This window comes from Aethalodelphis obliquidens, unplaced genomic scaffold (assembly GCF_003676395.1).
Source record: "Aethalodelphis obliquidens isolate GAN/ISIS:26980383/991018 unplaced genomic scaffold, ASM367639v1 scaffold98, whole genome shotgun sequence".
Taxonomy (NCBI): Eukaryota; Metazoa; Chordata; class Mammalia; order Artiodactyla; family Delphinidae; genus Aethalodelphis; species Aethalodelphis obliquidens.
Genome location: NW_020838042.1, coordinates 2,414,065 through 2,438,856, shown reverse-complemented (window position 1 = coordinate 2,438,856; position 24,792 = coordinate 2,414,065). Strand labels below are relative to the sequence as shown.

At 36.7% G+C, this 24,792-nt stretch overlaps 1 protein-coding gene across 3 annotated transcripts in view; it reads left to right on the top strand.

Moving 5' to 3' along the window:
* DMD (dystrophin) overlaps positions 1–24,792 on the top strand; it is a 2,234,319-nt gene that overhangs the window by 681,087 nt on the left and 1,528,440 nt on the right. For all 3 annotated transcript variants that reach the window (XM_027096086.1, XM_027096084.1, XM_027096085.1), the window contains exons 10-11: positions 5,707–5,895; positions 6,810–6,991. In XM_027096086.1, coding sequence (XP_026951887.1) covers positions 5,707–5,895; positions 6,810–6,991 — 371 coding nt within the window. The remainder of the gene's footprint in view (positions 1–5,706; positions 5,896–6,809; positions 6,992–24,792) is intronic.

Below are 24,792 nucleotides of genomic sequence, written 5' to 3'. Positions count from 1 at the left end.
TACTTAGTAAAAGAACCACTTGGTTATCCCTCCATGATCCTTTAGCTTTCAAATAATCTTTCACTGAAGGATAAAGATTATAGAATACACCCAAAAATTCACCATCCGTGCATTGTCTTACACTGTGTAAAAAAGAAGTGTGACACATTTAAAGGAGGTAAGTGACAAAACTTTCAAAAATTCTTGAAGCATTTATACATTCAAGAACAGTAAAACTGTTTTTATCCAGGTTAAAACTCATATCACATTTTAAGGTTAAATTTGATGAAGTTGCCAAAATAGATCAGTTTCAACAGAAATATAAAAGTACTCAGCGATAGATTATGCCCTCTGGAAACGTCCCAGCTATTTTTCTAAGAGCTTTGTGGTTTGCTGGATTGCTGGTTTCACTACCTATGTGTTGCCATTTGATGACTTATCTCAGTTTGAATTGCCAAAGTCATGCTTCTAAAAATACACACAGCTCATTCAACTGTGTTTCCTCATAAAAATCGTTTGCCATTTCAGCGAACATTGGTCCCCAAGTACAGGCGTTGCAAAGCATTTCTTGGAAACTAGAATGTGCTTAGCATTTTATATGCATCATTACATATAATCTTTTCAACAGTCCTATGGAGATATATTATTATTTTCTTTGTTTTACAGATGGGGAAACTGAGACACAGAGAGGTTGAATAACTTATCCCAGGTCAGCTAGATAGTAAACTGGTTTTTAAAAAATATTTATGTATGGAGTCGTGTCAAGCCTATCACTCTCTGTTTTATTATGTCAATTTCTATTACTAGAGATGAGTTTGCAGACATTTGTCCTGGACATTGCAGGACTAACACATATACTTATTTGTCTTCCCCCATTACTTTACTCTTCTGCTGTCTACTCCTTCACCTTTATGCATTAGCAACATCTTCAAGGAACACAGGTGACAATATCTAGTAATTCTTCGTGCAAAAGGGTAGTAATTAAGCCTTTGAAGTATGTGGGTAATGTTGAATAAATTTTAGTGTTCTTAATTTTGAAAACAACCAGAATTGTTTCATCCATCCATTGTTATGCCTCTCATCTGAATCATTATTTGCCCAATGTACTGCAAACATAAACTATTTTTATAAAGACAGAAATTAAAATAAGATCAAAGCATAGGAAAACAATTATTTCCAGTTGATCCTAGCATCTCCATTCATGAAATGATTGGTGTCTCTTTCTTATGCATAGATCTTTTTCTATAAGAAGCAAAGATCAAGTTCCCTAGAAAATTTTCTTTGCCATAATATGTATGAACTAGTGACAAGCTAAAGTGAAATATATAATACTATGACAATGAATACATATTTTGGGAAACTAAAACCAGAAGCATAAGCCTATGTGTCCTTGTTTGTTTCCAAATTCTCTTTCAAAGATGGACAAAAAAATAAATAAATAAAAATAATATGTGTTTTTCCAAGGGTTTTATTGCAAATGTGCAAATGTGGAATTCAAGCAAATTTCTTCTTTCATGGGTTTACCTGAAATTCTAGAACCATTTCCAGTTTTGTTCCATGAGCTATAAATTTTTTTTTCATCTTGATCTGGAACATATATACATATACATTTATACATAGACACACACATATATATACATATCTGAAACAAAAATTCACTAAATAATCTAGTCCTTAATATAAATTACACAGACTGGTATTTTTATTCTGTTTAATTTTAAATAGAATATTCCTGGTCATGACCCACTAAAATGATTTCATGAATCATTGATGGATCATGACTTACAAATTTGAAAAACAGTGGTCTAGACAGAGAAAAAATGACTCAGAGTCTAGCTGACAATTTTGACCATAATCATGTATATATGTAGAGCTGATTTATGGATATAAATAATGATTAATTGAGTTACTTATGTAATTTTACATAGCTTATTCATGTTTGAATTTACCTTTAATATAGCTGTCTTTGCAAAGTTTTTGTTTTATGAACATCCTCAGACAAAACTTTTAGATTCAGAATTTATGAGTGCTAGACAGCATGTCCTAAAGTATAAAGATTTGCCTTCTAAAATTTTCTCCGAAAATTCAAGCCTCTGTAAATAGCAGTAAGTCATGATCTGTTTACTTTTTTAATCCAAATTGTACAGTAGTAAAATATAGTATTGTGTTACTTGAGTAATAGTGTTGTTTACAATTTATCATTTGCAAAAGATTATTTGAACTCAAGATTGTTAATAATTTTTAGAACTTTTAAATAGGAACTAGATTGAGGTTCAGGTTCAGAAAGGTTTGATTTAATTGATGCTTGCTCTTAGAAGTTTCCTGGGTCATTTTTTCTATAGGAATTATCTGACCCTTGAAATCTGGACAGTGACTTAAGAAGGTAACCTTGGAGCAGGTTGTGTTTCAAAATGGTTCTTATGTGTAGAAGAATCGAATAATAATTAATAGCTATCGCCTACTGTATTGGGTTCTTGCACAAGATCAGGCATTCTGCCAAACACTTTATATACTCTCCTTTAATTCTTACGGCAATCTTAGGAAAGTATTATTGTTCTCATTTTACATAGGAGGAAGCTAAGACTAATGATGGGGCTAAGTAACTTTACCAGGGTGACAAGATTCAAACACTGATTGTTTGCCTCCAAAGCCCCTGGGTTTTATAACCACTTTTTATTGTACATAATAAATGTCCCATCTCTTCTCACCCATAACCCAGGGAAGGCAAAATATCCAGGAGTGGACTGTACTTTTTTTCCACCTACATACAGGGCTGGCTAGCAATTTGTACAGCCCAGTGAAAAATGAAATACGGAGCCCCTTGTTCAAAACTGCAGGAAGGAAAGTGCTATTAAAATTACTAAAATATAAAGCTGTTTACTTAATTCTATGGTCTTTCTCTCAACTTGCCACCGTGTTTATTTGCTATTTGACATACTGAATAAAGAAAATTAAAATTTTAAAGTATTAGCATGAGTTTTACTGCCTATTGTTATATTGTGCAACTGCAGTTGTAAATGCAAATATAAGATCGTTTAACTCAAGCAGAATCACCAGCATCGCACAATTTGTATTTCAGAGCTTGTGCATGCATATGTATTTCATTCTTAACATGGAAACATTGTACAACTAAGCTGTTTTTATTTCACTTCTTGATAGGTGTAAGTTCTACCCATGTCCTGTGCCTTCAGCTTACTGATGAGTTAAGGAAGGAGTGAAAGGAAAGGAACCATCTTGCCCTATCTTTCCCTTTCTTTCTCTGTCATCAGTTTCAGCATGAAAGGTTGGCTAATACAGGAAAGAAATAAGAGTAAGAAAGGATATGATAGGGTTCTTTGATTGTTCATGTTTTCTTAGGATTGCCTTCTTTCTGCATTGGAAGCAAGTTCCCATTCAAACTGTGAAAGCATGACTTACTGGGGCTGTCAGTGCCCCTCTCATTCAGTCATAGTTACCTTCTGCTCACTTTGAGTCTGCTCAACTCCCACATGTCATGGGTCCACCAGAAATCTAGGCTCATGGGACATCAGAAACACTATATGCAAATGGGACAAACACACCTATTGTACTTATCTCCTCTGCTCACATGCATACTTCATCACCCCATTGGACTTCACTTACAAAATCCAAGTTCAAAGATAAAATTATTAAGAATTTTAAGACGGCAATGTCAAAAAGCAGATAAAACAAGCAAGAGGTCGTTCTGAGTCTTGGGCACTGTAAAACTGCTCAGGTTGCCCAACCATGAAGCTGGTTCTGTCTACACACATCTCCCAGGCTACGTTTTTGTGACTTTTTTCCTCTTAATGATGACTTTTATGCTTATTATTTGTAGTATTTAGGGTTAGAGAGAAGGGATACACCATGAAACTTGTTCTAACCCCTCAGCCCTTCAGAACTTGCCTTGACCTTGGGAAGGGCCAGTGCAACTAGCCCTCTTGGGGCATTTATGCTCTGTTTGAGATACTGGAGTTGGGTGATTTTGACTTAACAGGATGACATTATTTCTGCCAGTTCTCTAGAAATAGATTAAGAGTGCATCATTTGATGAAAATATTACACCAAAGACTGCCACTATGCTTTTTCATCCTAAAGGACTTAATAGAGACATTTATCATATTAAAGTTTCAAAATTGGAGCATTTATCAGAAGAGCACAGTTAAGTTGGTGCTAGCAGCTCAGTGGGATAAGGCCCAGAATTGCTGGGGACTGGAAATTCAAGGCAGGCATGGCAGGGAAGAACCATCAAAAGGATGAATTTTTCTCTAGGCAAGGTCCTGAACCCTGCCCCACCCCCCCACAGCCCCCCACACCCCCTCCCCCGCCCCAAGTAGTTTCTGATTGTTCTACAATGCCGTTTGTTTCCTTTGTAAAATCCTGTTTGTTAGGGCCCAGTGTTTGCTTGCTCTCTTTATAGGGTGTTCAGAAGATTTCTCTCCAAATATTTCTCCAATATTTTTGCTGTGACTACTTCAACTATTTGCCTGTGTCCCTTACCTCAGCAGGAAACCCTCTTGAGTGTGGGCCTTCTCAGGATTTCTAAAGCCCAGCAACCTGCCATGAGTGCAGTTGGCCTAAAGAAAAATTTATGCATATTTTCTTATTTGTTCAAATTTTTGCTGTTGATAATTGCCTTCAGGTTAAAGCAGCAGGCACATAGCTTACCCCAAGAGCTCTCTCCCATCACTTGGTAGTACTGGTACCATAGCTCCTGAATCTCTGCAAATACACAGCCAGGTTTAGAGGTCAATATTCCATCCTAGAAGCTACCGTCAGCTCTACGGGTGATTCTCTTGAGGTCTCCATTACTTGGCTTGAGGTGGTGGAAGGTATGGACGTGCATCGCACTCCAGGGGAATCCTTTCTCACCAGCTTTCTCCAGTCTCCTTGTTTCCTCTTACACACCTTTGAGCTAGGCAGTGGATTAAGGGTGGTGGGACAGTTTTGTGGTCCCTTCTTAGCAATTCCTTCATAGGTGGCCTGGATCTTCTCTTTAGAATTATGAACACTTTGTTACCATTGTTCTCAGCTTTAGGATCCAAGGAGAAATTACAAGACAACTGTTGGGAATCTCAGTTAACATCCTGCTAAATAAATCTGGTAGCAAATACTTCGCCTAAGATAATGTCTTGTTATTTAAACCATGGCCTTCTGGAAATAAAGGCTTAAACTCACAGAAGTCGTTATACTGTTAGAAATTTAAGATGTGTGAATGAGGTTATTTCTTTTTAAATTTTACCTTTCCCCCACTTATTTTCATACTGATAACTTGTCTGTGAATTTTTAGAAATATTTTATTAGGGGATCTTGGGAAGAGATGTTTCCTTTAATGTTATTGCAAAAGTTATGTACATATAATACCAATAATGTATATGTAAAGGATTGAAAATATGAACTAAAAAAATTTACCTATGGATGAAAATCCATGGCATTTAAAATACAACATGAAGAGATGATGTACTAATTCACTCTTTATAGTAATCTAGAAGAGCTTTAATAAAATATTAATTTGAAGTGGATTCCAACTGCCATTTGAGAATTTGTGTGTATATTTGTGAGGATGTTAAAATGCAGGCTCGTTATTGTATGTTTCTGCTGTTCATGTCTCTGATAATGCAAGTGGACATTTCTAGCATTTTAAATATTTCATTTGATTTATCATTTAATGTACTGGAACAGTCTGCCAAGATACTAATTGTATAACACCCAATTTGTTTTATTGTTCAGCGTTTGGAAGCTCCTGAAGACAAGTCACTTGGCAGTTCATTGATGGAGACTGAAGTAAACCTGGACAGTTACCAGACAGCTTTAGAAGAAGTACTCTCATGGCTTCTTTCAGCTGAGGACACATTGCAAGCACAAGGAGAGATTTCTAATGATGTAGAAGAAGTGAAAGAACAATTTCATACTCATGAGGTAAAGCAAAACGTCGATTAATAGGGATTTTCCTGGTGGTCCAGTGGCTAAGACTCCCGGGTTCGATCCCTAGTCAGGGTACTAGATCCCACATGCTGCAACTGAGAGATCGCATGCCGCAACTAAGAGATCACATGCCGCAACTAAAGATCCTGCATGCCGCAACTGAAAATGATCCTCCGAGCCACAGCTAAGACTTAGTGCAGCCAAATAAATAAATATTTTTTAAAAAAAAAAAAACATTGATTAATGAAATAAGGCATATGACTTATGATAAGTCTCTCTGTTTTCCTCAGTTACTCTATAAGATCCTTGTATTTTGATAATTTAGTGTTTATTTTGAGAAGGAAACAAAATAAACGTTCATGTGTTTGGCATTCCAGTAGCCAGCTTTGGAAGTTGTCCTTTGGAGAATAACACTTGAAGATGCTGAGATTAGATTCTGCCAAAGACTCATATAGGAATATGAAAGGCCAACTCCCTTCTCTTGGGTCAAGGTCAATGCTGAGATAGAACTTACACTCCAGAGTACCTGTGGGGTATCAGACTGAACTACCCTCAATGGGAGACTTTTCCTGAGATGACACACTTACTTGGCTTCCTCCCCTCCCCAGTCCTGTTTCCTGCTTCTTTGGCTCCCTTGTAGATCTCTCCTGAGATCTCTTCCTTAATAAATCACTAGCACATAAGTCCTGATCTCAGGGTCTGCTTCTGCAGAAGTTGACCTAAGCTAGTAATTTTCCTTAATTCTTACTAAAAACAGTATTAAGTTTTCTTAAAAATTAAAATACTTTTACTGGGAATAAAGTTTAAATAGGCTACAAATTTAAAATAGCAAAAAAAGGAAAAAAAAGATTCAAAACCATAATGATTTCCCTACAGTGTCAACTCTTATCAACTTCTTTCTTTCTCAGGGGTATATGATGGATTTGACATCCCATCAGGGACGGGTTGGCAATGTTCTCCAATTGGGAAGTCAGCTGATTGGGACAGGGAAGTTATCAGAAGATGAAGAAACTGAAGTTCAAGAACAAATGAATCTCCTAAATTCAAGATGGGAATGCCTCAGGGTAGCTAGCATGGAAAAACAAAGCAAGTAAGTCTGTTTTTAATTTCTAATAGTAGCAAGTTTTAGTATCTTACTATTATTTTGATGCAGTTTCTTCTTTAAGTTAGGATTCTCAGTTCTTTCCTAAAGTATGCAGCTCTTCCTCAGGGGGCATTTTGGTTAGATTTTCATGTCTGTTATAGTTTGGTTTTCACTTTTGTAATCGAAGTGGAGATATTGGAGAGAAGAACCACTATCTACAGAACTATACTTTAAAGGTTCCTAAAGTTGTTGTCATAGTTAATATTTTCCAAGTTTTCTCCAGAAATTAAAATGTGAATATAGAAGACGTGAAGTTTACACAGGAAATCATGCACATAAAATCACATATTAGGTACAGTTGACAGGAAACTTCTCTTCTGAAGGAAAAGCTCTTAAAATATTTTTCGTATGTTTATGGAAATCCTCTTGAAAAAAGTTTTCTCCTGTGTTTGGAAATCCTTCTTCACGTATTTGCATGATTGTGAATTATCTTAAAAATATATATTGACTTAATCAAAAAAGAATTTTTGAGACATTTCTGAAAATGACATATTTCTTATAAAGGTAACAAGTAGATCTCATCATTTTGAATGTGGTGCTTTGATTTACATTGTTAGGTGTGTGTATTCATGTAGAGCCTATTGAGACAAGATAGATTTATTTTTAAATGAAAAGAAATGAAGTGCCAACTGTGGATTTGAATACATTAAGCTAAAGAAATTGTCCAAGAGCCTTAAGTTTACTAAGCTATTATTTATGAAGATTAAAACCTTTAAAATACGACCAAAGAAACTCATTAGATATGCTAGAAGGATTGTTATTCCAGTACTAAATTATAGTGTGACAATAGGGAGGGGAAAAACACATTTTTTTTTAACATCTTTATTGGAGTATAATTGTGTTACAATGGTGTGTTAGTTTCTGCTTTATAACAAAGTAACTCAGTTATACATATACATATGTTCCCATATCTCTTCCCTCTTGCGTCTCCCTCCTATCCCACCCCTCCAGGCGGTCACAAAGCACCGAGCTGATCTCCCTGTGCTCTGCGGCTGCTTCCCACTAGCTATCTGTTTTACATTTGGTAGTGTATATATGTCCATGCCAGTCTCTCACTTCGTCCAGCTTACCCTTCCCCCTCCCCGTATCCTCAAGTCCATTCTCTAGTAGGTCTGTGTCTTACACCTAGGTTCTTCATGACATTTTTTTTCTTAGATTCCATATATATGTGTTAGCATACGGTATTTGTCTTTCTCTTTCTGACTTACTTCACTCGGTATGACAGATTCTAGGTCCATCCATCTCACTAAAAATAACTCAATTTTGTTTCTTTTTATGGCTCAGTAATATTCCATTGTATATATGTGCCACATCTTCTTTATCCATTCATCCAATGATGGGCACTTAGGTTGCTTCCATGTCCTGGGTATTGTAAATAGAGCTGCAATGAACATTTTGATACATGACACTTTTTGAATTATGGTTTTCTCAGGGTATATGCCCAGTAGTGGGATTGCTGGGTCATATGGTAGTTCTATTTGTAGTTTTTTAAGGAACCTCCATACTGTTCTCCATAGTGGCTGTACTAATTCACATTTCCACCAGCAGTGCAAGAGTGTTCCCTTTTCTTCACACCCTCTCCAGCATTTATTGTTTCTAGATTTTTTGAGGATGGCCATTCTGACCGGTGTGAGATGATATCTCATTGTAGTTTTGATTTGCATTTCTCTAATGATTAATGATGTTGAGCATTCTTTCATGTGTTTGTTGGCAGTCTGTATATTTTCTTTGGAGAAATGTCTGTTTAGGTTTATGCCCATTTTTGGATTAGGTTATTTGTTTTTTTGGTATTGAGCTGCATGAGCTGCTTGTGAATTTTGGAGATTAATCTTTTGTCAACTACTTCATTTGCAAATATTTTCTCTCATTCTGAGGGTTGTCTTTTGGTCTTGTTTATGGTTTCCTTTGCTGTGCAAAAGCTTTGAAGTTTCATTAGGTCCCATTTGTTTATTTTTGTTTTTATTTCCATTTCTCTAGGAGGTGGGTCAAAAAGGATCTTGCTGTGATTTATCTCATAGAGTTTCCTGCCTAAGTTTTCCTCTAAGAGTTTGATAGTTTCTGGCCTTACATTTAGGTCTTTAATCCATTTTGAGCTTATTTTTGTGTATGGTGCTAGGGAGTGTTCTAATCTCATTCTTTTACATGTACCTGTCCAGTTTTCCCAGGACCACTTATTGAAGAGGCTGTCCTTTCTCCACTGTACATTGCTGCCTCCTTTATCAAAGATAAGGTGACCATATGTGCGTGGGTTTATCTCTGGGCTTTCTATCCTGTTCCATTGATCTATCGTTCTGTTTTTGTGCCAGTACCATAGTGTCTTGATTACTGTAGCTTTGTAGTATAGTCTGAAGTCAGGGAGCCTAATTCCTCCAGCTCCGTTTTTCTTTCTCAAGATTGCTTTGGCTATTCGGGGTCTTTTGTGCTTCCATACAAATTGTGAAGTTTTTTGTTCTAGTTCTGTGAAAAATGCCTTTGGTAATTTGATAGGGATTGCATTGAATCTGTAGATTGCTTTGGGTAGTAGAGTCATTTTCACAATGTTGATTCTTCCAATCCAAGAACATGGTATATCTCTCCATCTGTTTGTATCTACTTTAATTTCTTTCATCAGTGTCTTATAATTTTCTGCATACAGGTCTTTTGTCTCCTTAGGTAGGTTTATTCCTAGATACTTTATTCTTTTTGTTGCAGTGGTAAATGGAAGTGTTTTCTTAATTTCATTTTCATATTTTTCATCATTAGTGTATAGGAATGCCAGAGATTTCTGTGCATTAATTTTGTATCCTGCTACTTTACCAAATTCATTGATTAGCTCTAATAGTTTTCTGGTAGCATCTTTAGGATTCTCTATGTATAGTATCATGCCATGTGCAAACAGTGACAGCTTTACTTCTTCTTTTCCAATTTGGATTCCTTTTATTTCCTTTTCTTCTGTGATTGCTGTGGCTAAAACTTCCAAAACTATGTTGAATAAGAGTGGTGAGAGAGGGCAACCTTGTCTTGTTCCTGATCTTAGTGGAAATGGTTTCAGTTTTTCACCATTGAGGATGATGTTGGCTGTGGGTTTGTCATATATGGCCTTTATTATGTTGAGGAAAGTTGCCTGTATGCCTACTTTCTGCAGGGTTTTTATCATAAATGGGTGTTGAATTTTGTCAGAAGCTTTCTCTGCATCTATTGAGATGATCATCTGGTTTTTCTCCTTCCATTTGTTATTATGGTGTATCACGTTGATTGATTTGTGTATATTGAAGAATCCTTGCATTTCTTGGATAAACCGCACTTGATCATGGTGTATGATCCTTTTAATGTGCTGTTGGATTCTGTTTGCTAGTATTTTGTTCAGGATTTTTGCATCTATGTTCATCAGTGATATTGGCCTGTAGTTTTCTTTCTTTGTGACATCATTGTCTGGTTTTGGTATCAGGGTGTTGTTGGCCTCATTGAATGAGTTTGGGAGTGTTCCTCCCTCTGCTATATTTTGGGAGAGTTTGAGAAGGATAGGTGTTAGCTCTTCTCTAAATGTTTAATAGAATTCGCCTGTGAAGCCATCTGGTACTGGGCTTTTGTTTGTTGGAAGATTTTTAATCACAGTTTCAATTTCAGTGCTTGTGATTGGTCTGTTCATATTTTCTATTTCTTCCTGATTCAGTCTTGGTAGGTTGTGCATTTCTAAGAATTTGTCCATTTCTTCCAGTTTGTCCATCTTATTGGCATAGAGTTGCTTGTAGTAATCTCTCATGATCTTTTGTATTTCTGTAGTGTCAGTTGTTACTTCTTCTTTTTCATTTCTAATTCTATTGATTTGAGTCTTCTCCCTTTTTTCTTGATGAGTCTGGCTAATGGTTTATCTATTTTGTTTATCTTCTCAAAGAACCAGCTTTTAGTTTTATTGATCTTTGCTATCGTTTCCTTCATTTCTTTTTCACTTATTTCTGATCTGATCTTTATGATTTCTTTCCTTCTGCTAACTTTGGGGTTGTTTTGGTCTTCTTTCTCTAATTGCTTTAGGTACAAAGTTAGGTTGTTTATTCGAGATGTTTCCTGTTTCTTAAGGTAGGATTGTATTGTCATAAACTTCCTTCTTAGAACTGCTTTTGCTGCATCCCATAGGTTTTGGGTCGTTGTGTCTCCATTATCATTTGGTTCTAGGTATTTTTTGATTTCTTCTTTGATTTCTTCAGTGATCACTTCGTTAGTAAGTAGTGTATTGTTTAGCCTCCATGTATTTTTTACAGATCTTTTCCTGTAATTGATATCTAGTCTCACAGAGTTGAGGTCAGAAAAGATACTTGATATGATGTCAATTTTCTTAAATTTACCAAGGCTTGATTTGTGAGCCACGATATGATCTATCCTGGAGAATATTCCATGAGCACTTGAGAAAAATGTGTATTCTTTGGTTTTTGGATGGAATGTCCTATAAATATCAATTAAGTCCATCTTATTTAATGTATCATTTAAAGCTTGTGTTTCCTTATTTATTTTCATTTTGGATGATCTGTCCATTGGTGAAAGTGGGGTGTTAAAGTCCCCTACTATGAATGTGTTACTGTCGATTTCCCCCTTGTTTTTTTAATTTTTTTTTTTTGTGGTACGTGTGCCTCTCAGTGCTGTACCCTCTCCCATTGCGGAGCACAGGCTCTGGATGCGCAGGCTCAGCGGCCATGGCTCATGAGCCCAGCCGCTCCACAGCATGTGGGATCCTCCTGGACCAGAGTATGAACCCGTGTCCTCTGCATCAGCAGGCGGACTCTTAACCACTGCGCCACCAGGGAATCCCCTGTTTCCCCTTTTATGACTGTTACTATTTGCCTTATGTATTGAGGTGCTCCTGTGTTGGGTGCATAAATATTTACAATTGTTATATCTTCTTGTTGGATTGATCCCTTGATCATTATGTAGTGTCCTTCTTTGTCTCTTGTAGTAGTCTTTATTTTAAAGTCTATTTTGTCTGATATGAGAATTGCTACTCCAGCTTTCTTTTGGTTTCTATTTGCATGGAATATCATTTTCCATCCCCTCACTTTCAGTCTTTATGTGTCCCTAGGTCTGAAGTGTGTCTCTTGTACACAGCATATATATGGGTCTTGCTTTTATATCCATTCAGCCCGTCTGTGTCTTTTGGTGGGAGCATTTAATCCATTTATATTTAGGGTAGTTATGGATATGTACTTTCCTATTCCCATTTTCTTAATTGTTTTGGGTTTGTTATTGTAGGTCTTTTCCTTCTCTTGTGTTTCTTGCCTAGAGAAGTTCCTTTAGCATTTGTTGTAAAGCTGGTTTGGTGGTGCTGAAGTCTCTCAGCTTTTGCTTGTCTGTAAAGGTTTTAATTTCTCCATCAAATCTGAATGAGATCCTTACTGGGTAGAGTAATTCTGGTTGTAGGTTTTTCTCCTTCATCACTTTAAATATGTCCTGCCAGTCCCTTCTGGCTTGCAGAGTTTCTGCTGAAAGATTAGCTGTTAACCTTAATGGGGATTTCCTTGTGTGTTACTTGTTGTTTTTCCCTTGCTGCTTTTAATATGTTTTCTTTGTATTTAATTTTTGACAGTTTGATTAATATGTGTCTTGGCATGTTTCTCCTTGGATTTATCCTGTATGGGACTCTCTGTGCTTCCTGGACTTGATTAACTATTTCCTTTCCCATATTAGGGGAGTTTTCAACTATAATCTCTTCAGATATTTTCTCAGTCCCTTTCTTTTTCTCTTCTTCTTCTGCGACCCCTGTAATTCGAATGTTGGTGCATTTAATGTTGTCCCAGAGGTCTGTGTGACTGTCCTCAGTTCTTTTCATTCTTTTTTCTTTATTCTGCTCTGCAGTAGTTATTTCCACTATTTTATCTTCCAGGTCACTTATCCATTCTTCTGCCTCAGTTATTCTGCTATTGATCCCTTCTAGAGTATTTTAAATTTCATTTATTGTGTTTTTCATCTTTGATTGTTTCCTCTTTAGTTCTTCTAGGTCCTTGTTAAATGTTTCTTGCATTTTCTCTATTCTACTTCCAAGATTTTGGATCATCTTTACTATCATTATTCTGAATTCTTTTTCAGGTAGACTGCCTATTTCTTCTTCATTTGTTAGGTCTGGTAGGTTTTTATCTTGCTCCTTCATCTGCTGTGTGCTTTTCTGTCTTCTCATTTTGCTTCTCTTACTGTGTTTGGGGTCTCCTTTTTGCAGGCTGCAGTTTCGTAGTTCCCGTTGTTTTTGGTGTCTGTCTCCAGTGGCTAAGGTTGGTTCAGTGGGTTTTGTAGGCTTCCTGGTGAAGGGGACTAGTGTCTGTGTTCTGATGGATGAGGCTGAATCTTTCAGGTGGGCAGGTCCACGTCTGGTGGTGTGTTTTGGGGTGTCTGTGGCCTTATTATGATTTTAGGCAGCCTCTCTGCTAATGGGTGGGGTTGTGTTCCTGTTTTGCTAGTCATTTGGCATAGGGTGTCCAGCACTGTAGCTTGCTGGTCGTTGAGTGAAGCTGGGTGTTGGTGTTGAGATGGAGATCTCTGGGAGATTTTCGCCGTTTGATATTACGTGGAGCTGGGAGGTCTCTTGTTGACCAGTGTTCTGAAGTTGGCTCTCTCACCTCAGCGGCACAGCAGTCACTCCTTGCTGCAGCACCAAGAGCCTTTCATCCACACAGCTGCTGAGCTCCCTGAAGCTGCTGCCTGCTCGCTGCCTCTTGAGGTGTGGGGACGTCCCCTCGGATCCCGGTACTCGTTCAGCAGCTTTGCGTCACGAGCTTTCAGACTCTGAGCATCTTTTTTTTTCCCCAAACTGGGTCCTGAAACGAACTGGAGTTCGAAAAACACATTTTTAAGCTCGTGTATTTTGAAAGAATAAATAAAGCATATATAAGATAGAATTTTCACGAATATTGTTGTTCTAAACCTGGAGATAGTAGTCTGTGCATGTTGACTTTTCCCCCAGCTGTGATCATTTCGACGATTGCAACTAACCCTAGATGTGAGAATTATAATAGCCATATTATAACTATTAAGTCTCCCCCCCATGCCCAAGGCTCAACTAGTTTATGCCACCCATTTATTATTATAAATCATAAGATATAGAGCCTCCTACTTGTGGTCATATGCCATCATTCTTCAGGTTGCAACTTTTGTTTGCACCCGTTTGTGCAACTTAAACAGAGCAACCTCAGATAAAATTTGAAAGTCTTTAAAATCAAACCTCCTCCTTTACTGCCTTTCCCATAGTGGCACCACCCTCTTTTTCTTCGTGCATTCTGTTTTGCCATCCTCTTCTGGAGGTTAAATACCTCCATCGTTCCTCACTCTCTTTTTTCAATAGGACTAACAATATGGGATTAATTATTCATACTAACAGTTAATTAATTGCAGCTTGAGACTGAGTTGAGAAAAGGTGAATTCAGCCTAAAGTTAAAATCCCAAGTTTTTAATCTGTTATTATAACATTTAAAAACAGGTTAATTTTTAAAAATTCCCTTGTTAAAGAGATATCTACCATTAGGTGATGGATGACAACACACACACACACGCATGGATGACCATGTACACACACATATATGTGTAATTTCCTCACCCCCATCCTGCTGGAGGATGTAAAACCTGAAATATCAATATTACTGAGCTAAGATTGACATCAAAGTATAGTTTGTCCTTAGGGAAGTTTGGGGGACTTCGGTTTGTATTTAAGCTTTTAGAATGATTAGCAAGAAGGTAAGGGCAGCCTCTTAGCTGGCATAGCTTTTGTTAAAACATAATAGAGGTTTTAAAATGAGACACTAATACAGAACTGCTTGTAGCACATAGACTTGTCTGGACAATTTGTTGAGATACACATACACAAAGGATTTTTTAAGCCAAGCAAATTCAGAAATTTCTTGTGAGTTTGTAAATAATAGTAAGTTTCTCCCACCACTTTCACTAACTCTGTGGGTTTTCATGCATAAAATTCTAAATGAGATAAGCCAGTATGCAAACTATGGAGGACCTGGCTTTTGATAGATTGTTTTAGAGGAATCGAAAGCTGATTATAACAATAGGATGTTGCCAGTATTTAAAAAAATATAATGTGAGGTTTTATTTAATGCTTTACTACATTGCTACCTGTTCGGTTTCTGCTATCATGGCCATGTTGATGATTAGCTTCAATTTGGAGCATTACCTATTGTTTCCAAACATATGACTACTTAGGAGTAGGAAGGCATAGTAAATTGCTAACAGACAAAAAATAGATTAGTCCGCACCTTTCAACTTGCTCCCACAAAGAAAGATAGGGTATGGGTAGACCCAGTCAGAAGCCATTACCCCTGCCTAAGCATAGAGTTAGGGTGAGAGGAATGATAATTAAGGTTTCTCTAGGCCTATGAGATATAACCAAAGACAGCTAGAATTCTTAAGTTGTTGTCTTATCACAAAAGTAAAAAAATTGCCTGGGAATACAGATAAACTGATAACTAAAATCTATGAATATTTACACTTGTAAGTTATAAGTTATCTACCAACATATCTATGAGCAGTAATCAAATTACATTCAATATATAGTCATTGTGATATATATAAACACTATATATGTAATAGTGTGTGTATATGTATATAATACTATTTACATCTGTATCTCTATACACACAAATATTAATAAATATTAATGGACTGCCTCAAAATATCAGTTACATTTCAAGGCATTGGGGATACAGTAATGAACACAAGAGGCAAGGTTCCAGAAGCTCTAGAGAGTCTGACATCCAGTAAAATTAAAACACACACACACACACACACACACACACGCACACACACACATATACACAAAAAATATCAGATAGGAATACGTTTTTTGAAGAGATTAAAACGTAATGTGATAGAGTTTGAGTTTGAGGGGCTAACTTAGCCTTTGTGACCCAGGAATGTTATTTCTGGGGCGGTGCCATTTAATTTGAAATTTGAATGACAAGAAGGAACCACCATATACAGATCAGGAGGAAGTACACTTCAGACAGAGGCAACAGCCAATGCAAAAGCCCTAAAATAGGGACAGTCTGGCTTGATAGAGGAACCAAAAGGCCAGCATAGCTGGAGAGTTGCAGGAGGGAAGATTAGACAGCTGAAGTATGAGATGGGGTTGAAATATACGTAGGGGTCTTGTCGTGTATTGCAGTGTCAGGGTAAAGTCAAGGGCTTTGAGTTCTAGCATAAGTACAAGAAAAAGCCATCAAAAGGTTTTAAGTAGGGGAAAAACAGGTAAAGAAAATATCGGTAATACCACTAGAAGACAGGGCAGTTATAATCAGTGCCATAGCCCAGGTAAGAGATGCTAGTATCTTATGCCAGGAGGTGGTTGTAATAATACATGCATGTATTCTACTATCTTAGCCCAGTCATTAATTTATAAACCATTCCTGCTGTATTTATTTTCTTTTTTGCTGTTCTAACAGTCAAGATTTTTTTTTTCCCCTGGAAACAGGCATCCTTGCCTCATACATACAGACGCTACCTTTATACAGGTTGTATCTAGGAAATGCTGTTTATCCCACAAACCATTAACAATTATCAAACAAAACAGGAAATTTTAAAAATACAGAGGTAACAAAATGCTCTGATTTCCAACTTATGCTAAATCTACTCTAATTTGCCTAAGGGATAAGGTCTCCCTTTCTCAAACACATATTTATGTGAACTGGGCGACATACTTTCCCTCTGTGGTCCTCAGTTACTGATTTCTGGAACAGTGGCAGTTCCACAGAACCTGGCACACCTCTAAAAGATACTGGCCAAGATAGGGTATGAAAAGTAGATTATGAATGCAAAATTATTACGAAATGTAAAGAATTATCATCATTATAAATAAGATGACTAGCCGTAGGTTAATTATTTTAACCATACTGTATAGCTATGCCTCATATATATTTTTTGTTCTTTTTTTCCTCCAGCCTGTTCTAATTCCCTTGCTCATTTTTTCCCCCAAAGGATTTGTTTGTGAATGTTTTCTGTGGGGCAAGGGAACATGAGCAGTGTGATAAAAATTGCATTTGAAGTTATAATTTTATTATTGAAACATTTAAAAATATTCCTTTCAAAGGAATGTAAGTAAAAACATAAATATGTAGATGCTTCTTCCTTTCTTTCCATTTTATTCTATTCTCACTGGATTCTTTCCTTGTTAATTTCTTTCCTCTTCAATTCTGATATCTTCGTGGACATGAATTGATAATGAAGCAAAGGCTAATATAATAAAGAACTTTGTTAAGATATCTCTAGCCACACACTACCTTGACATAAACATGCTGCTGTTGGTCAATTACCAATCTTTAACAATGTTTATGAGATTGAAATGAAAGAACTAAGTGCCATTGATTGCATAGTTAAAATAAAATAATTAAGACAAGACAGTATCTGTTGACATGCTCGAGCTGGAAACCTTCAGAAGAGTAGGCAAAATGATTTTTGTTTTGTTTCATTTTTATGCTGTAGAATATCCTTTGGGTGGTGGGAGGTGAGGGAGAGAGAAGAAAAAGACAAAACTTCCCTCTGTGGAAGTACAAGAAGACTACTGGCGTAGGGAAAACAGAAGATTTTCTTCTCTATGAATAAGCTAATTAATTTGATTGAAAAATGCAACCTGCAGAGAGCAAAAGAGATTTACTGACATTTCTACAAGGACTCAAGTTCCATCAACTTCTCTGATAATTGTGGTTAGGACATGCAGGGGGAAACTAAAACCTTTGTGATGGTGAGGGAAAAACAAATGAAAGTAAGTCAGTAAGGAGGCCAAGTGAAGTTGTGTTCTGGTTTACATCAGCAGGAGGAGAGATACGAATAGTCTCTGGGTGAAAATACAAGCCATAACATAGGAAATAATTGTGAATCACCATCAACACTTTGACTGGAGAGAAAAATATGTCTCACAACTCTGGCTCATCTTTTTTTTTTTTCTGTCTCTCTCTTTCAAATGTCTGTTCCAACCTGGAAATGAGATAACATATGTGGGAGTGAATAGAGCAAAAGAGTTGCTGAACAAATGGGTGGGTTGTTTTCTCCCAAGTGAAGTGACTAACACATTGCACATGTGAATATCTGAATGAATGGATGAATAAATGAATTAATTTCTTAAGTAGTTTTAATCTGTTAAATGAATTTGTTGCAGTGAACTTTTTTTTTTTTTTTTTCGCGGTACGGGGGCCTCTCACTGTCGTGGCCTCTCCCATTGTGGAGCACAGGCTCCTGACGCGCAGGCTCAGCGACCGTGGCTCACGGCCCAGCCGCTCCGCGGCATGTGGGATCTTCCCGGATCGGGGCATGAACCCGCGTCCCCTGCATCGGTAGGCGGACTCTCAACCACTGCGCCACCAGGGAAACCCTGCAGTGAACTTTTTAACAGTGTGTAATCTTAGACTCACTTGTCATTTTATATCATGGTTTCATTAATACATTTTTTTCTTCTAATCATGTTAAAATAAGAATTCCTTGCAGATCAAGGTGGTTCAGGAGCCACTAGCAACAACATCACCTGAGGCGTAGTCAAAAATGCAGAATCTCAGCCCTTATACAACAGAATCAGAATCTGTAACTTTATGAGAGCTCAGGTGATTCCTAAGCACCCGATTTTTCTATCAACTGAGGTGGGCCAAACATATTAACTACTTTCTCAGAAGCTCCAGAAATGATGCTGGTGATGTCACGTCCATTCCTCAAATGTTGACATGGAACAGCAAGATTCTTGTGAAAGAATATAGAATAGAGACAGTGTGAGAGTATTGACAATTCATTATTGGCCTAATAAGCAGCAGTTATTAACATACAGTAAGTTGATCAGGTTTAAATCGATATGGCCAGCCATGACAGTCTTTTCTGTAAACAACACACAGTTAAAATGTGGACAGAGAGTGGGGGCCCGGGTCAGTCCCTGGTTGGGGAGCTAAAATCCCACAAGCCACGTGGTATGGCCAAAAAAAAAAATGTGGACACAACTTGTTCCGATAATATAAAGTATGTGACTCTCATAGTTTAAATTATAAATAGGAAAGCCAAATCTCTGGAATTCAGAGAATTGAGAGTAGCATTTTTTGGAACACTGCTTTTTCAGAAAGATAAATAATGATAATTAGAAAATTAAGCTCAATCATTCATTCATCCATCTAACTAACAATTCTTACCTCCTGTGTTCCCTGCACTGTTTTAGATACTGGGGAAATATCAGTGGACAGAACAGACTAAATCCCTCTCTTATTGAGCATGCCTTGTTCGTGGGAGGAGACAGACAATTAAAAAATATGTAAAATATGTATATCATAGCAGATGGCATTAAATGATAAAAAGGGGGAAAAAAGGCAGGGGATAGATTTAGAGAGTGAAACGTTGTGTTACTGTGGGTACATGGTCAGTTAGGGAAGGCCTCCCTGATGAGGTAATATTTAAGAAGAGGCCTAAACGAAGGGAGGGAATGTCCATGCTAATAGCTGTGCCAAAGGGAAGCAAATGGCAAGATCTCAAGGCAGGAGTGAGCTCAGCATGTTTGAGAAACAATGTGTCAGGTAAAGTGTTGCTATTCTCATTTATGGCTAGAAAACTGATTCAAATTAAATCAGTGGACTGTCTCAACAGGAGCAGATTTAATGGAAGTTGACATTTTTATAATCTTAATTCTGGTATTTCTGATTGGAAAAGTGTATACATTTTTGTACTATATTGTCTTATGTCTGATTGATAAGTGATATTATTTATGCATTCAATTAATATTTATTGTATGTCTCGTATATGCCAGATATTATATAGTAACATAATTTTTGAAGTTGAGAGTGGGTTTTTATTGCATAAATTAATATGATCTTAGAGTGTCAACATACCCCATTTTTACTAGTGATAATTTAAACAGACTTCCAATCGTATTTAAGAGTCACCTTTGGTTTGTGATGACATCTGAGAGTTTCTTCACCCACTTTGTAAGTATTTAATCAGGAAGATTGAATTGAGTGTTGCCATAGTGTATTTGCCACAAGAATCTATTGCATCCAACCATGCAGCTTTTTTATTATGTTACTGTTACTATATTGAATTTATGCTGTCAAAATGCAAATGAATTTGTTTGCATTTTGAACTTTAATATTGCTCTGGATAGTTGAAGAATCTCAGTAATTAAACTGTTGTTAAGCTATATGGATGGAGGAATAAAATAGCATCAAGATCCAAGTGGAAAGGAAAGTTTGGTTTGATTTTGTTCTCAGAGACATTAAACACTAATTCATTTTTGAGATTTATTATAAAAAACCCCGGTAGTCCTACATGATGTATGCCCCTCTTCCATTCCAGTTGAAGGAAGTGGCTGAGGTAGCATCATCCCCTGGCCCTTGCTTCTCTGTGGTCACTGGGAAAGTGGCCCCATTCATGGCTACTTTAGTCTTGGGGGATTGCTAGGTGCTTCATGTGACAGAGCTCCCTTTTGGAGGTGAGGTGGCAGAAATCAGGACCCAGGAATGGCCCAAGTTGGGGCCCCAATAAGTGACCCTCCACACCTTAAGCTGGTTTACCAACATCATCCTCAGGATACGGGTGAGCCAGGACCACATGGGCCTCCTCTTTACTCAGAGTTACTGGCAAATAAGAAGACAGACATTCCTGGAACTCATTTGTTAATTCGGTAAATCCCAATACAATCCAAAAAAAAAAAAAATACAGTGGTGCATTTTTGTTTCACAGAGTCCTTTTTGAACACAATACTGTTTTTCATATTCCATTCAGTGGAAAAATAAATACTAAATAAATACGTTTGATTTTGAGGGAGGATTGAAAGTTTCATTTCTGTTGTTGGAAGAGAAACTTTGCAGGTGAGTTCTTTCTAAAATATTTATTGTGAGGCTGTAGAATAAAAACTGGCCTCCACTACCAGGTTGCAGGGTATAATAGAATGGTAAGTGTGAGAATTAGTGGGAGCTTTCAAAAAATGTGCCTGACCTGTTCTCCTTGCTTTCTTCCCTGGCCCAAGATGTCAGTGTACCGATTGGTGGGAGTGGTGGTGTTGTAGAGAAGAGCATGGACACATCTGTTTTGGGGGAAAAAAAGAAACTCTTCATATGATTCTGTTAGACCGTTGCCTCACTTCATTCTCCAATGGAAACTCCTACTACACTAGTGCCTAAGATTTAGAGACAGAAGACCACTGTCTAGTGTCAGGCTTTGCAGCTGGGTCTTTTAAGGTGTGGTTAGGAGTTGGAGGAAAGAGGATGGCCTTTTTAAGGCAAGGAGGTGCAGGGGAGCAGGAGGGATTAAGCACGTGCACAGATTCTGATGATAGACTTTAAGAAATTTAGTATGGGAACTGGCAGATATTGGTGGTGGAGGTGGTGACAGTAAAGGTGGTCAAGTAGAAGTGACAGTGATGGTGAAAGTCTTATGCATTTGGGAGTCATTACTTTATTGGATTCTTAGTTTTAAGCCTTATGTTTCACAGGGCATTCAGTGACCTTTGATAAATGTTCTAAGCCTTGAGAGTTGAAAAATACTCATGTGCTTTATATGGCCCATTCATTACTGCCGGACAACAGAAACCCTTTATGTATTTGTACATATGTGACTGAAAGTTTTCTTGAATTTATCAATATTGTTTTTCTGTTTTAAAGCAATGTTTGCTTTTTTTGCCTGGAATATATCAGATTTTCTGTTTCTTACATTTAATGAAACATTATAAATATTTAAAATGTCTGGTCATTCATTTTACTTTGTCACCATATGTTTGACGGGAACCGGGTCTCAAAGTGTATGGTGGTTTCTGTCATTAACGTAAACCTTATAATGTCCCCTTGTTTTGGTGAGAAGAAAGAGTAAAATTATCTATTAATGACAAAAATCTAGAAAATCCCAGTAAATGACCTTCTTTTTTCTTCTATTTTTCCTTCTTGATAATCACTGACATAGATGAAATGAGGAATAGATACAAAAGTTATCTCTAAAAAAGTATCATTTGTACAGGTAATATAGCATAATGGTGAAGCAGACCCCAGGGCCACAATACCTGATTCCCACTTTCCCACCTCCCCTTGCTTGCCTTTTGACTCAGGTAAACCTTTGTTCCCCCATCGGTAAATTGGGGCTAATATCAGTTCCTGCATCATTAGGATTAATTACAGTAATACTTTTATTGTCTGACAAATGATGAATATAATTTGTTACTCACAAATAAAATTTTATTTATAAGTCCCAAATTGTGCAAGGTCAGAATTACTATTTAATAGATAGTGTACTACTTATAAAGTATTATTAGTTTATAAATAATTGGGTAAAGACATTTTTATTTACCATAAACTTATGTCCATATTATCTCCATGCCTCTGGTTAATAAAGTGGCCATGCTGCCTGGGGTCAGCTACCAAAACGTTTGCCACTTGTCATCATCCCAGGGCTTATGTAAATATTATGCCTGAGTCCTGAGAACCAATACAATAATTTTCAACCCTGGGTGTTCATTGGAATCACCTGGCTAGAGATAAATTCCACTAATTCACCTTTATGTGATAATTTGAATAAAAACTGGACTTAAACATCACCTTCAATGGCCACTTTATTAATAGAGTAAATGAAATAAAAACCCATATACGGGGATTTATAGGGTTTATATAGCTACACGTTTAAGCATATGTCAGAATTCTTGGAGCATCTGGTTGCGTGTAAGCAATTCCTGAGGTAAAATCAGAACTCTATAATCTATTCATTAAAACCATTTTGCTAAGATTTTCAAGCCAACAGTTTAAATAAGTGAATAAATTAATTTTAGTTTTTATCAGTGTGATTTTAGTTACTAAATGGCATGTAGTTTAAAAATGTCTTGTTAATTAAGTTTCTCTAATTCACACTGGCCAACTATATGTTTTATTGACAACTTAAATCATGGGATTGTATTGTGAATTTATAACATGTTAATTGAACATCGCTGGTGATTCTTTTGTAATCTAGAAATTCACAATAATACTTTACCTTCTTCTGTTAGTTGTATTTCTTCGTTAAGAATTGCATATAAACAAATAATTATGAAGTCTAGGAAATTGGGCTTGAGAACTTGTCTTCCTAAAGGGTTTACCATTCTTGGTAATTTTGTAATTTTTAACTGTAATCCCCTAGGATTTATAAAGTCTGTACTTTTACATACATGATTAATTTTTTGTAAGTATTTTTACATCTCTTTTATAATATATTAACATAAAGTCCAAGAAACACTCTTAAGAGTATCAAATATCGGCTGAAATTAATAAAAACATGTACAATTTTGGCATTTATAAGTTTGTGTCTAGAGAATGGAAATATCAAAAATTGCTGTTCATATTTATTGCTAGATTCCTTAACTCAGAATATCATTCCTTATAAATATTGCATTGCATAAAGAAATGGTATGGTAAAGACTTCAAATAAGGATTTTTGCTGTTGTAAATCCAATTATCTGTTGGTTTAGAGTTGTGCTAATACTGTAGCCAGTAGCCACATGTAGCTATTTAATTGAAATTAAATTATTATAGTTAAGTATAGGTAAAATTTCAGTTTCTCAGTCACACTAGCCATATCTCAAGTGCACAGTAACCACTCATGGCTATAGCGGCTACAGTATTGGAGAGTGCAGATCTACAAAATTTACATTATTGTAGAAGATTCTGGACAGTACTGGTTGGGGAATAAATGCTTTCCCAGGGTCCAACAGCATCTCTGTAAAGCAGATCCTATGTTTGCATTGATTTCTTTCATGTTAAGGAAGCTAATGTTCCTGCAGTGGGTGTGAGGTGAGAGACAGATCTCCAATAAAATTATTTAAAAAACGGTATACCTTAAGATGCCTCTTACTGTAACTAACAAATAGCCCAACTCAAAGTGGTTTGTAGCATTGCTCCTTAAAGTGTGATCCATGCACCAGCGACATTGGCATCCTCTGGGCATTTGTTAGAAATGAAGAATCTCAGCCCTCTTCTCAGACCCACTGACTTAGAGTCCGTAATAAGACACACTCACCACGTGAGCCATATACACATTAAAGTTTGGGAAGCAATGGTTAAAACAATAAGGATATCTATTATCTTATTACAATAAATTTACAGGTGGGGTGACTCGAGACCATTAAGTCTGTGACTCAGTTGTGCCATCAGAGTCCTAGCTTCTTTCAGTGTATTGGTTTTGCTAGTCTCCCTCTGTCCACCTATGCTTTTTACAATTGGAAGTTGGCTGCAGCAGTTTGTAGTATCATATCCTGCATCCTTCTGCCTCTAGACTTTGTCAGGACCATCTCCTGTCTGGAGCTATTTTATTACAATTTGCCTACCTCCTCTCTCAAGTGCCAGTCATATTTATGCTCCATTCTCCTTTTGATTTTATGTCCTTTTCTAAATGACCACTTGAAAACCATAAATTGAAACCAAGAAAAATGCAAACTCTTTCCTTGCCTGTGGGTGGTAGATTTTTATTTTATGAATTTGATAAATTTCCCTAATTTATTTGCATCTTGAGAATGTTAGTTGGAAATGTGGACTGACTTTCTCATTTTAATAGTATTTTAGGTTGAACAAAATGAAGTTGTCATTTTCATGGAATAAAAACCTCAAGTACCAGCAACTTCATATGACCCAACCTAATACAACATTTTATCCATGAAGAAGGAAAATAATTCAAGGTTAAGAGCACAGACTTGGGTCACAGTTTACCATTTATATACAGACTTAACATGTCTGTGAGACACGTTGGGCAAGTTCTTTAACCTTTCCAAGTTACAGTGTCCTCAGAAATAAAATAACAGTATTAGCTACCTCATT